Genomic DNA, 14,604 nt, shown 5'->3' with positions numbered 1-14,604 from the left:
TTTTAATTTCAAGCTCAAAATATTATAAAGGGCACATGGACTGTGAACCTGATTACAAAATACATAAAATTTTAATACAAGAAGAAGGAATGATGTACCATTATGCAAAAGAAATAGAAGTTACACAAACTAGATTAGACAGGGATAAGCATATTTAACCTGAATCAAATCCATGATGTGAATATAACTAGAATTTCCCCTAAAAATGGCTTAATTCCTCATTATCCAAACGAATTATATAACAACAAACCATAACATTATCTAAATAGATTTCCCCTTATGAGAAATACATAAACTATCATGTCTTTGAACAAATTAATAATAGTAGACAAGCTCCAAACATTGGCCATAAAAGGGCAAGAGATAAAAATATGATCCAAAATTTCATCATTCAAAAAATATAAACTGCAAGTTATATCATCTTTTTCTTATCGGCAAAAGATAAAATATTTATTAAATAAATAAAATAAGTACAGAAGCTTCAAAAGAAGAAAAACAAGAAAGAAAAAAACAATAAGCCATTACAAAACACTATTGAGACAAGAAATGGGGTTAAAGACCCAGCCCAAGAAAGTAATTAAATCATTGCCCATCTCCCATTGATCCAAAGCCAAGAGTTAACATGAGCATAATCGAAAATTTTCTAGAGGGAGGGTTGAACATAATTGAAGATAAAATCATTCCTAGAAAGCTAAATAGTAGTTAATCAAATGATACTCCAATGATTCAAATAACGTCTATGCAATATTATGCCCATGTGAGTAGTGGGATGTTGAGGATGGGCTATGCTGATGTTCAATCAATTATAAAGAAGCTGTCAAATAGAGTAGGTGAAGTTGCATGAAGAGAAAATATGTTGGGTTGTTTCTGCATGCTTGCAAAAGGGACATAAGAGACCCCCTAAAATAGTCTACACACAAAGTTTTTGACTTTTAAGGGAGCTTTGAATTTCCAAATCATACGAAGGTGGTCGATATAGTGAGCAGCTGACTGATGATGATGCTGAAAGAGAAGGTCATAACCTGATCTGACCGAATACTGCTTAGATTTGTCATGGTGCCACTCCCAAGAATCAGGAATATTTTACCAAATCGCAATATTTTGAATTACCTACAGGTTATATTATCCGCTCTCAAGATGTTTATCTTGACAAGCTCTAACTTAACATCAATTCTGTCTCTAAGAACTTTTCAGTTAAAGCAACAGATATTAGAAGACACACAATTAATTCAACTCAAGTTAAGAATGTTACCCCAGTTAGATGAAACAAGATTGAGTTGAGTTGGATAAGCAGATTTGACCATATAACAACCAGATTTGTGAAGATTCCACTTCCATTTGTCAGCAACTCCACTAATGTAAGAATGATGCTGAATAAGATTATGTCATCTAGGTTTTAGAAAGTAAAAAAAAAGTTGTTTTATCCTATGAGAAAGAGAAAGTGTAAGAGAGTGAATTTTGACACAACGATAAAATTGTTTCTTAATGATCAAGAGATCACAAGTTGAAATCATGGAAATAATCTTTCCATTTGCGTGATAAAGTTATAAGAGTCTCATGCATTGAACTATCTTTTTTTTTAAAAAGGGAAAAATGCATAATACCCGTATAAACTTTATGCATTTTGCAAGTAGTTATCTTAACTATTTTTCATCCCAATTATCCTTAAACTTTATCATTTGCTGAAATTGATATTTGCATAAAGATATTGTTAAATTGCTAATAACCAAGCAATGAAACAACTATTGTTAGACTCACAATAGTAATTATGTGACGGTGCATGTTAGCCAACATTGATGACATGAAAATGCAATCATCAAATATGAACTGATTGATAAGAAGAAAATAAGTAAATTTCAGAGTTAAATGGGGTTTATGCAATAATATTGATATGTATAAAAAATTAAAATAATAATGATCTATAAGTCGATGTTAAAACAAAAGGTATGAGTTATACTTTTTTATTGATATTAATTTAACATTATCTTTACGTGTGAATTAATTTCACCAATATTTAAAGTTTAAGGGGTAATTAGGAAGAAAAATTAGTTCATAATATCTACTTTCAAATGACATAAAATTTATGATATTTTTATATATTTTTCTAGAAGTGCAAGAAAAGATACAATAACTCAATTAATACCACATGCTACAATCTGGGTTTTCACTTTTCATGTTATAAATATGCCTAACTACAGGGTCAACAAATGTGATTATAATATAGTATATGTTCTTCATTACATGAAAGATATACAAATAAAAAGAGTAATAAAAATATATATTCATAAATGTGGAAGACTATGAAAAAATATACAACTAAATTAAGAACTAGGAAGGTAATGAATAACAAATAAGAACAAAAATAATAATATGTAGAAATTTTGGATGATAAAGATTTGTCAAACTCAAATAATCAGTTAAAACAATTTATTATATATACAAAAGTCGTAACACACAATAAAATAATTACTACATAAATAATAATTGACAATACAATCATTAACTATAATTAAATTCAAATGAAATGAAGCTACCTAAATCATAGATATGATAATGTTTTGTCAATATAAATATCATCTAATATGCCTCCTAAAAGTAAAGCTTAGTAACTTTAAGCTTGTTACAAATAATTTATTTAAAAATGAAAATAACTAAATAATTAGATTAGCTCCATAATAAAATCATTGAAAGGGGTTGCAAACTACAAAATCAATAGATATAATTAACATCAGAATGATCATTGATGTAAAAAATAACTGCTATGATCAACCTCATAATGATCGTTAATAGGAAAAGAAGTCATTACTAACCTAACTTTTTAATGGTGCATGGATCTGGAATCTCAAATGGAGAAGGAACATGTTCCTTTGGGAACAAGAGAAACTAACTTGTCTCTTAAAAATCCTTGAAGACACAAGACTTGTACACGATTCTAGTGATCGGTGTGTTTGGATTCATGAGAATGGTGAACAGTACTCGGTACGTATTACATATAAGGTGCTTTAAAAGGAGGATCCTAATTGTGATAATGACTTCTTTAGAAGATTGTGGGCATGTAATGTCCTATAAAAAAAAATGAGGTGTTTAGCTTGTAGAATAGTCGTGGATGCATGGTGTGCCATCAAAAGTGAATTTAGTTCGTCGAAATGTCTTAGGAGCTCAAGAGGAATCTCAATGTGTGTTTTGAAGCATTATGGGGGAATCAACAAATCACTTGTTTTTCTCGTGCTCAAAATCCTATGGCATATGGCAAAATCTTTACTGCATGTTTGGTCTTAACTCAATCTTTCCTAATGATGTTATAAGCAATTTATCTTTGTATGCTGGAATGTTATCGATGGAGAACAAGTACAAATGTCTCTCTGGTCCGTAACTATTTGGACTATATGGTTTGTTAGGAATAGAATCATTTTCGAGAACTCTCGCTTTCATATTGATGAGGTAATGGATTTAATTTATCTACATTCTTGGAATCTTCTCACTGCTCGTTTTCCTAGTTTTCAATTTTCATTTGTGAAGTGGGCGTTGAACCTTTTAATTGTCTCTTTGGTTGTAATACTTAATAATATATATGAATAAGAGTATCACTTGTTCTTCTAATCTTTTATTTCTTTTATAATGAATTTTATTGCTAATAAAAAGAAACTTGTCAATGGGAGAAAATGCATCATATATACATAATTAAAGGAAGAAAACAAGTTGTTGTATTGAAGCATGTTGATACTTGTTTATTTGGATAATTGTTGTATGTAATACGAAATTGTAAGGTTGATAAAAATGACTGAATACTAATGAGATGCCGCAGCAAAGGGAGATGATTAATCGAAGCTCCTAATTTCTACAGGTATTGGAATAGTGTCCTCACATATCACGGATAATGAAATTATTCTAATTTTATATAGAAATTTATATAAAGATTTATTAAAGTCAAATATAAGTAACTCAAAACAATTTACTATATCAACAAAAGTTGTTACAATAATAATATAATAATAACTTAAATAATAACTAACAAACTATATACAAACCGTAGATAATTTCAAATAAAATAAAAAAAACTAAATTTTAGATAAATTAATAAATACTATATCAATCTAAATATCATCTAACATAACAAATATGAATAAGTAGAAAATATCATTTATAATTAAAATATAGAGTATCTAATGCAACACGACAACCACATAATAGACTACATATGATGCAATAATCCACAAAGTCGTTTCTCTAGAATGAAGTAGCTAGAATATTATGCCCAATACAATCACCTTCTCCAACTACCTATGCATAGAGAAACATAAACAAAGACTTGAAAAATAGAATCACAATGTACAAATAGGAGCATTAATTTATTTCAAAGCAACAAAAAAGGACCAATGGTTATCACATTACACTAGAAACATCAATTGCTTGAAAAATTAAGTGGCTGAGGATTCATGTTTTTTCTCTAAAATCGTTGCTTAGTTCATAGGCAATTAGAAGGAATTATATGAACCACATGCATGAGCTTGCTATTTTCTTGATTAAGAAGTTTATAGGCTAAAAATAGAGTGATGAATTGATGCATGCTTAGATTTTCAAGTACACTCTATACTTCATTAGATGTTACGTAGTTCTCAAAGAGAATCATGTTCCACAAGATGATTCTACCCAATGAATGTGTCATCATATAATTTGTATACTTCAACAAACATTTTTGTCATTTACTTGTTGATTTGTTGGTTCCACCTAAATGCCGAAGTGCTTCTTAAGAAAGAACCCATTCTTATTTTTTGTGTGTCGAAGTACATTTTTAGTGCCTTGTGGGAGTACAACTAGGTCTTAGTTGAGAAGTACATTCCCTAATCTTATTTAATTTTGGTTTTTGGGTGGTGAATATTTTAGCATTTCTCACTTATTTTTCACGCACTAAAAAAACATATTTAGAAACTATTAAATGAAAATTACCTGTAATTTTGTTTGATAGAATTGATATTTGTCAAAATGCATGATCAATAAGCGACTATGATCAGGTTTGCAACTGTTGTATAAGTATTTTTTTTTATTATCCTACAACTAAAATTCATCATCCAGTAAGACAAAAATTAATATACGGTGTATTAATGAAATAAAAGTATATCAATTTACCTAAGGGTGATACATGCTAGGCTAAGCTTTGCATTAGAGAGAAACTTATATAATATATAAGAGTCTATGTCCGATATATTTAAAAAATATTTTAGAGTATAAGCCTGACCTGTTTAAAAATCTGACATAATTTGTTAGTATATTTAAATACATGTTATATTATAAAATCTTGAAATAAGTCAGGATGTCAACATTATTTAAGTAGATTAATAAACCTACTTTAAATAGACTCATCTACTCCTAACAATTAAATTACTTTTTATATTAAAGTTACATGAGAGTAGTATATACTTATATTAAAATAATATAATATGAATATTATTATATAATTAATTAAATAGATTGGTCTATTAGGTTCAATATGCCTTTTAGATGACCTAAAACATAGCTTATTAAACTAAATATGCTTTTTTAAAAGCTTCAATATGACCTATTATTTTCGTAAAAAGTCTCGTCTAACTCTTATAGAATATGTCATATACTCCTGATAGACAGTCTAACTTCTTTCCACCCCTAAGTTTACCCAAACCATTAACATGTTAATTACCATAAAATAACACATTTACATTAACAATACATGATTATATACAAATATCATGTATTTAATGAATTAAAAATATATAAGTTTATTCAAAACAAGTATGAGTTTACACAAACCATCAAATTATGTATCCAAAAAACTTCAAATTAGTATGCTATGTAATACTTGTATTTATTTATTAATATAAATGTTCAATGTTAATATGATTAACATGCTTTCCTTAAAAATATAAAATAATATACTGTATTTATTTTCAATGGTTTCAAAAATTTACTGGTTGATTCATTAACAACAATAAATTATTTAAAGTTTAAATATAATAATATTTTAAAGAGACATTTTAACTTCCAGGATAATTATGTTAAGATAGAATATCTTAAGATTGCACTAATAATCTTCAACATGATTTATAGATAATTGGTTTTCTTACATATAATTCATGTCATATATATATATATATATATATAAACTTTATTGATCGAAGAAAAACTCACTTAGGTGATTCTAAACGTTAGAAGAATTGGTATCCAGCATCTATTTGGAGAACATCTTTGGTTTGCAAAAAATAAAATAAAAAATTATAAGATAGTATATATATCTTAAGGTTTCTATTAACAAGGTTTAATACACTCGATTTCCTTGTAATTAAGTATAATGTTCATTTTATTGATCTCTATACCCTTTTTTTGGTAAGCAAAGAGAAATATATTATGAAAGCATAAGGGGTGCTAACCCAATACAAAAAAACAGAAACTACAAGGAAAAAAGAATACAAGACCAAGGGTCCACACACTAATTTGCAAAAACCAGACTATTTAGTCATACTACGGCAGAGAACCAACCCCAAAATCTAATCCGAATTAAATTCATAATCTGAATATAACCAACCCCCTCCCAAAAATATAATCGTTTCGCATCAGCCATATGGACCATAAGCAGGAAAACCAAAGCATCAACCAAAAGTGACTAGCTTTGGATTTTTTACGCAAACTCAAATGAAGCTTAAAGAAGTCAATACAATTATCAGGCATAACCATGAGGCAACCTAACCATTAATAGAAGCCTTTCCAAACATTCACAACAAACACACAAGAAATCAGTAGAAGATCGATAGTCTCTATATCCTGATTACAGAAAACACATACTAGATCAGAGTCAAGCTGAATAATTTGCTGCTTAAGAAGTTTCACTTTTGTTGCAATTTTCCCCTGAGCACCTTCCAGAAAAAGCAGCAAATATTAGAAGGCACACACTTCAACCACACCTTCCTAAACAACAATCCCAACTCAGATTGAGAAGCATTCAACTAGACTAAGTATGCAGACTTCACCTCATACACCCGTGACGAAGATAAGCTCCACTTCCAAATATCCTTTAAACCCAAAACACAATTAAAGAGATTAATCAGATCCATCAAATTCTTTTCTAAACTAATCTCCCAAACAAACAATCTTTTCCTTCACCCCACTTTCCAAACCCAAGAACCGCTTAATCACTCCCCCGACTCTGACACGAGAGTTGTTTTATCAGCAGCCACTAAGAAAAGTCTCGGAAAATAATCCTTCAGAGAACTCTAACCAACCCACACATTTAATCTCTATACATAAAAAAGATTAATTTGTAATTAAACTAAGAAACACATTTGATTTACCTAAAAAAATATCTTAAGATATTTTAGTGATGAGATATGGCAATTGTGCTAATTTATTGTTAACAAATATTTTGAAAAGATATTTGGAGGGTAAATATCTTAATATCGAATATGTTAGGCAAATTATGTTAAGTTTAATACAAAGAGTTTTTTTATATATTTTTGACACGGTGATGGTACATCATTGGTTTCAAATTATATTTCAAGTATAATTTATGAAATCAAATGATTAACATAAAATAAAATAACTTTCAGAGTATTATTTGATTGAATAATTCACCCAACTTCATTAAAGAAATCCTCCACTTTAATGTGAATTTTTTTCATGAAAGAGAAAATGAGATAATAAATCTATTCCTTCACTTAGATTTTAAAATAGCAATCTCAAATTCAATTGAGCATGTTTCCCTATCTCCCCTATCTCCCACAGAATGACAATCATACAATTCCACGTCATTGTCCGTGTAGTGTCACATGGTAATTTTTTATAAATACATTAGGAGGATGTGTTTGGGTAAAAATTTTAATTAATTACTTATTAAACAACTTTTTAATAAGCTAAAATTAGCCTATACAAGATTCTTTCATACAAGTAAATTAGAAAGAGCTTCTAAAAATAATCTCTCTACAAGTTTTTCCAAACTCCCTTAAACCGAAAGGATGGTGAGACTTAAAATTGTATGAAAATGAACTTAGCTTTAATTGGACTTAAGTTTGTAATAACGTAAACGTTGCCCTAAAATATACCATCATCGTGTCAAAATCAAGAATCCTTCTTCACATGCAGATGGGTATTCTTATTAATCATTCTCAGTCTAATCCAATAACACTTCAACAATGTTGTTGAGTTAGTGTTGGTAATTGTGATATACGTAGTAGTCTCTTTACCCTTAATTAACCCTAAATTTTTCACGTGCTTTTTTATAGAAAATAAAGCTATGCTTATGCCCCCTTCTCTTTCTTCTTTCTTTAAACAATATGTTGGTTTGAATCTTATGTATAAAGAAGTAACAAAACACCATTGAGAAAGTCGAGCTCACTATATTTTTCGTTCGTTTAGAACTTTCGTGATTGAGAAAGTTTGACCTAGTTGTATTCTCGACTCGTCTAGAACTTTTTCGTTTGAGAAGGTACTAGACTTAAAACTATTTTTTAGTTTTGATTCAAAACTTGATCGTAAAAGGAAAAATCAAATGATAAGTTGAATTCAGATGTTACAAAAATAAAAAGTTGGTAAAGTCAATAATATGAGTGAAAACAAGATAAAATTCAATTGGAATGGTAGCTTTTAGAAATCAAAGCGATTTTAAATTTTAATTACGTTCATTTTATAGATATATGGAGCCCAAATATTTGTTAGGGCGACATGTCTTTCATCCATTAACCTTGATATTTAATATTTAATTAATTATATAATTGGGAACATGTTATTTCTTGTAAAATGTACAATTATCATGTATCTCTTTTATTGGTAATGAATTGTTTTGAGTAATTAGTTAGCAATAATTATTGTCTACGAAAATAAATCGTGCATGAAGCAAACGCTTTCTATAAATATATATTAGTTGAAAACGATGGTTATATCCAAAGTCAAGTTGAATTGGTTGAGTTTTAAGACGAAGCCTTTATATCTTCAAGGTTACTTCTTTAGCTTCCTAATTATTTGCCTATATAAGACAATTTGAACACAAGAAGAAAAAGACCTATTAACAAATTTTACTAGTGTAGAATTGGCAATATTTTTAACCAAGTAGAAAGTTTCATACACTTATCCGAATAATTTTAAACTTTAAAGTTATGATCTACAATTCATAAGGCAAGTAACCTTACGGTGTGTTAAGGCTCACTCTAAACCATAATTTGTGTGCATCCTATTACTAATAATAATCTTGATTAACTACAAAACTAGGCAAATAAAGATTGGTCATTAGTGAAGAATGTTATGGTTGATACCACTCTCTATAGAGAAGGACTCATCTCTAGTATTTGAGAGAAAAATTGTTGTTTTACACTTTCTTATAATAGTAAAAATCTAGATAATAAACGCATCCTAATGCTATTTTCTTATTACTTTTGTTATATTATCCTCTCTAGTTTCTTCACCTCACTCTGTCCTATCTTGTTATTGATGAATATAATGGTGCAATTTTCAAACAATACAATCATCTATATCATTTACTAAACAATATTAAATGAAAATAAGGTTATAATTTTATAATATTTTTAAAAAATAATGAGTGAAATTTTCTTGAAAATAACTTGTAATAAAATTAAAAGTACGTGTCTTGTTGGACACTTCATTTTAATGATTTCATTCACATCTCTCATTCTATCACCATTTTCATTTTCTTCAATTTATTTCCTCTTCATCTCTCTCCATTCATCTTTCAAACTTTTACCATAACAAAAAACCACTCTTTAATTTTTAACTCCCTCTATTGTGACTTGTCTCTCACTCTTTCACCATAAAAAAATAAGCCACCCTTTTATTCTCTTCCCTTCTACAACCATAGCAACTTTTTCATTTGTTACAACCCTTTTGCTCTTTATCTCCATTTTTTCACCACCAACTCACTATCTCATTGGGCAATAGATTTTTTGATTTCGATCTAAGATGCATGTTCAATCAAATTTGCAATTGAGGGTGTGATGCATTTTTGGATTTCAATAATAGTTTCATGTCCAATTCCCTTTTTCATATTGCACGTTGTTGGAAGAAAAAGAAAGAAAAAATGATTTTAATTGATTAAGGTAAAGTGGTAATCGATTATAGAAAGAGATGAAATTGGAAATTTTTCTTGCATTGTTATTTCATGTACAGTGCCTTTTAACTAACTGAAATAACTGTTAGTTTAATCGATTATACAAACTATTAACCAATTAACAAAACTAGCTATATGAATTACATTTTACTCAACACTCTCCCTTAATTCATACTAGCTAAACTTATCACATCAAGTTGCCTTCTTTGCATTTGAAAATCATCTCTTATAAATGGTTTGGCGAGTATGTTAGCTTGTTGTTCTTGAGTTTTGCAAAAAAATCTAGCTTCAAGTTGTTCTTCTCCACTTGATCTCTCAAGAAATGGTACTTGGTTTCTATATGCTTGATTCTACCATGAGAACTGGATTCTTTGCTAAATTGATGGTTGATTTGTTGTCCACAAACAACAAGATTGTTTCATCCATTTGAATTCCCAACTTCACGAGCAATGCTTGCAGCCATAATGCTTGTTGTCCTCCCAAGTAAGCTGCAATATATTTTGCTTCACATGTGATTGAGCAACAACCTTTTGATTCTTAGAGCTCCAACTCACAACTACATTACCAAGCTTGAATAGGTATTCATTTGTGTTCTTTCTGTCATCCTTATCATCACACTAATCAGCATATGTATAGCCATAGATTGTGCTGAGTTCTCTGCCTTTGTTGGCAGGGAACATAACACCATAGTTCATACTTATCTTGAGATATCTGAGTATCCTCTTTACTACTTGCATATGTGAATGCTTATGATGTTCCATGTGTCTACTAACGAATCCAACACCATAAGCCAAGTCATGTCTTGAGTTGCAAATGTATCTTAAAGATCCTATCATTTTCCTATAAAGAGTTAAGTCAATTGACTGATCTTCAGGGTTTTTCTTGCATAGAGTGTGACTAGTTTCAACAAATGTTGAGGTTGGGTTGCACTCAAGCATGTTGAACCTCTCAAGTACATCAACAATGTAATTCCTTTGATGCATTAATGTCCTTTCATCAGTCATGGCAAACTCAATCCCTAAAAAATATGAGAGAGTTCCTAAATTTGACATTTCAAACTCAAGTTTCAGCTTTGATTTGGCAATGTTGTAAGCTCCCATGTGCCATTTTTCTTAATTGATCTAATTTCCTCCTCCATTGCTTCACTCTAACAACTCTCTTTTATTGCTTGATCAAATGAGATTAGCTCCATATCAAGTAACAGAGCCATGTGTATAAGATATCCATCATGAGTGATTGTTGAATATTTAAACACTTCATAATCATTAAACTTTGTTGACATGTGTCTTTGTCTTTGTGGTCTCTCAACAACATTTGCATTGTCTTCTCTGACAATCTGGACTTCTGGTGTACTTTGTGTGTTGTCAATATTCATCTTGATTGACTTATTTGAAGCTGCATTGTGTGAGTTCCAATCCCAAGACTGAGGTTCATTGAATTTAAGATCTCTACTATATGAGATGGTGCTTGTCTCAGGATTAAACACTTTATAGGCTCATGTTAAGTGATATCCTAGAAAGATTAGTTTTTCTCCTTTGTCATCCAACTTCTTTCTCTTGATATACGCTATGTGTTTGTAACAGGCTGAGCCAAAAACTCTGAAATTCTTCATACTTGGCTTGAGCTCTGACCAAGTTTCTTTAGATGTCACATTCCTCAACCTCTTCGTAGGGCATATATTCATTATGTATGTTGCAGCAGCCATAAACTCTCCCCATAATCTTTTTGGTAGCTGCTTTGTTTTTAGCATACTCATTGCTATGTTTAGAAATGCTTCTATTGAATCTTTCTGTTGTTCCATTGTGTTGAGGAGTATATGGTGCAATTATCTCATGTATTATGCCTTCCTTATCTCAGAAGTCATGGAACTCACGAGATACATACTCTCCACCACCATCACTCCTTAACAATTTCAGCTTGTTGCCATACTGCTTTTCAACAAGTGCCTTAAAACTCTTCAACTTGCTAAAGACTTCACTCTTTTTATTTATCAAATATATTCATAGAGTCATTATGAAGTCATCTTTGATGTCACAAAGTAGGTGTTCCCTCCAAATGACTGAACTTTCAAAGGTCCAGATATATCTATATACACAACTTCAAGTGGTCCAGTGGATTTGGTTGGTATTTGAGAACTGAATGAGTTTATGGTTTGCTTGCTTGTGAGACACTCTTCACGCAATTCAGTTGGTGTTTTGATGTTAGGTAGTCCAGTCACCATTTCATCCTTGCTCAACAATTCCAAGCTCCTGAAGTTGAGATGATCAAGTCTTTGACGCCAAATTCATTTATCATCAACAATGGATTCCAAACACTTGTGATCACCAAGTTAAATACGAATCTTGAAGGTTCTGTTTTGAGAAAGTAGAGCCTTCAATATCTGTACTCCTTTTTTGTTGAACAACTTTAACATTCTATCTTCCAATCTCATGTTGTATCTTTTTCCAAGCAATTAGCCTACGCTCAATAGATTGCTCTTCATTCTTGGCACATACAACACATTAGAGATGTAGGAGGTTGATCCATCCTTCTTCTTGATCATTACTTTCCCAACGCCTTCTGCAGTGATGACACTATCATCTACAAACTTAATCTTTGTCTAAATAGAATTATCTAAGTTCACAACCCACTCCATATGCCATGTCATGTGATTAGAACACCTTGTGTCAAGGTACCAATTGTTTGAACTCAGATCATATTGGGTTGTCACCAATAATATAGCCTCATCTGAATCAGTAGCCTCTTGATAAGAGTGTTCTCTTTTGGCTAATAGCAACACCTCTTCTTCTGAGTCCTCATCCTTGGCTAGTTTGGCCTCTCCTTCTTTAACATGAGTGACCTTTTCTCTTTGCATTATGAAGCAAAATGACCCAAATTCCTACAATTGAAGCATTGGATTCTACTCTTATCCTTTTTCTCCATTTTATTCCATTGATTGCTCCTTTTATTGACTTTGTTGATCTCAATGTCATAACTTTGATTAGTGGAGTTAATCCTTTGAGACCCTAGCCCATGTGATCTTGAATTTTCAGGTTCAACTTTCTTGTCACCATGTCACTTTCCTTTATCCCTTTTGAATCTGTCGTTGCATGCAAAACTTTTCTTTCTAAACTGAGCACTTAAGGCCTGCTGAGATTGCCTATCAAATTGTCTATGAATCTTTTTTCATGTGCTTCTAAGGAACCTTGCAACTCCTCAATCTTGAAGTTTTCAAGGTCTTTTGACTCCTCTATAGCCACTACTATATGATCAAACTTAGGGGTGAGGGTTCTGAGTATCTTCTCCACCACTACTTGTTCAGACAGTTTTTCCCTACACCCTAAGTTGGTGAGACTACGAATCCTTGTGAGATAATATGCAATTCCCTCTTGTTCTTCCATCTGCAACATCTCATATGCCTTTTAAGTGTTTGAAGTATCACATTCTTCACTTTTACTCCACCTAAGTAACTCTTCTCCAAGATTTCTCATGCTTCCTTGGAGTAAAAAGCTGCTGAGATCTTCTCAAAATTTGCAGGATCCACACACTGATCGATCATAAAGATTGCATTGCAATCCCTCTTCTTGGCTTCCCTATACTCCACAGAATTCTCCTATGTTGATTGCAGCCCGGAATTGTACCACATTAAAACATTCTTGAAATCCAAATATTGCTTTCATTTGGTTACTCCAATGATCATAGTGTTTCCCATCAAGAATTGGAAGATTCATTGCAAACTCATGTGAGGTAGCCATTTCCCTTTTGCAACTTCACTTTCACCCCTTTTGTCCTGGATTTTTTTATCCTAACTATGAGTTTCACCACTTGAAGCTTCTTGCTCCTTAGCTTGGCACGACCACATATCCCTGATCACTTTTGGCTCTAAATACCATTGTTGGAAGAAAAAGAAAGAAATAATGATTTTAATCGATTAAGGTAAAGTGGTAATCGATTATCGAGAGATGAAAGAGAGGAAATTGGAAAATTTTCTTGTGTTATTATTTCATATACACTACTTTTAACTAACTGAAATAACTATCAGTTTAATCGATTATACAAATTATTAATCGATTAACGAAACTAGCTAAATGAATTACACTTTACTCAACACACGTAGATTCTTTTTGTCGAATAGTTTTTAAATTGTGAAAAAATAATTTTGACTCCACATAAATGACTGTATGGTCTCCACATCTATTATTCTACTCTTTTGTATCGCTTCATATGCTAGGAAATATGATTGGTTAAAATAATATTTAATAATTATATTTTTAACTTCAATATTTTTTTTCAACCAATTAAATATGATAATACATAGAGTAATACAAAAAGTGGGACAACGGATGTAGACCCATGTATCTCATGGTTTCATGAAGAGTACAAAATCATGTAATTTTAAAAATAAAAAAATGTTTGAGTGCGTTGATTTTTAATATTTATTTGGAAAAGATTTCAATTTTGTAAGTGAATTTTGAAAATAGATTTTTTGAATGAAAAACATATCCACTATGATACATATTCCTAGTAGCATAAATAAAACTTAC

General features: G+C 30.7%; 1 protein-coding gene across 1 annotated transcript; it reads right to left on the bottom strand.

The window, feature by feature from the left end:
* Positions 10,699–11,181, bottom strand: LOC109326305 (uncharacterized mitochondrial protein AtMg00810-like). Its single transcript, XM_019559003.1, has one exon. The coding sequence runs from the start codon at positions 11,179–11,181 to the stop codon at positions 10,699–10,701; it is 483 nt and encodes a 160-aa protein (XP_019414548.1).

Source organism: Lupinus angustifolius, chromosome LG14 (genome assembly GCF_001865875.1).
Source record: "Lupinus angustifolius cultivar Tanjil chromosome LG14, LupAngTanjil_v1.0, whole genome shotgun sequence".
Classification (NCBI taxonomy): Eukaryota; Viridiplantae; Streptophyta; class Magnoliopsida; order Fabales; family Fabaceae; genus Lupinus; species Lupinus angustifolius.
This window is presented reverse-complemented; position numbering and strand designations above follow the sequence as displayed.

Bases quoted from the DNA above. Each gene is read 5' to 3' on its own strand.
- LOC109326305 (XM_019559003.1), bottom strand. From the start codon at position 11,181: ATGGGAGCTTACAACATTGCCAAATCAAAGCTGAAACTTGAGTTTGAA.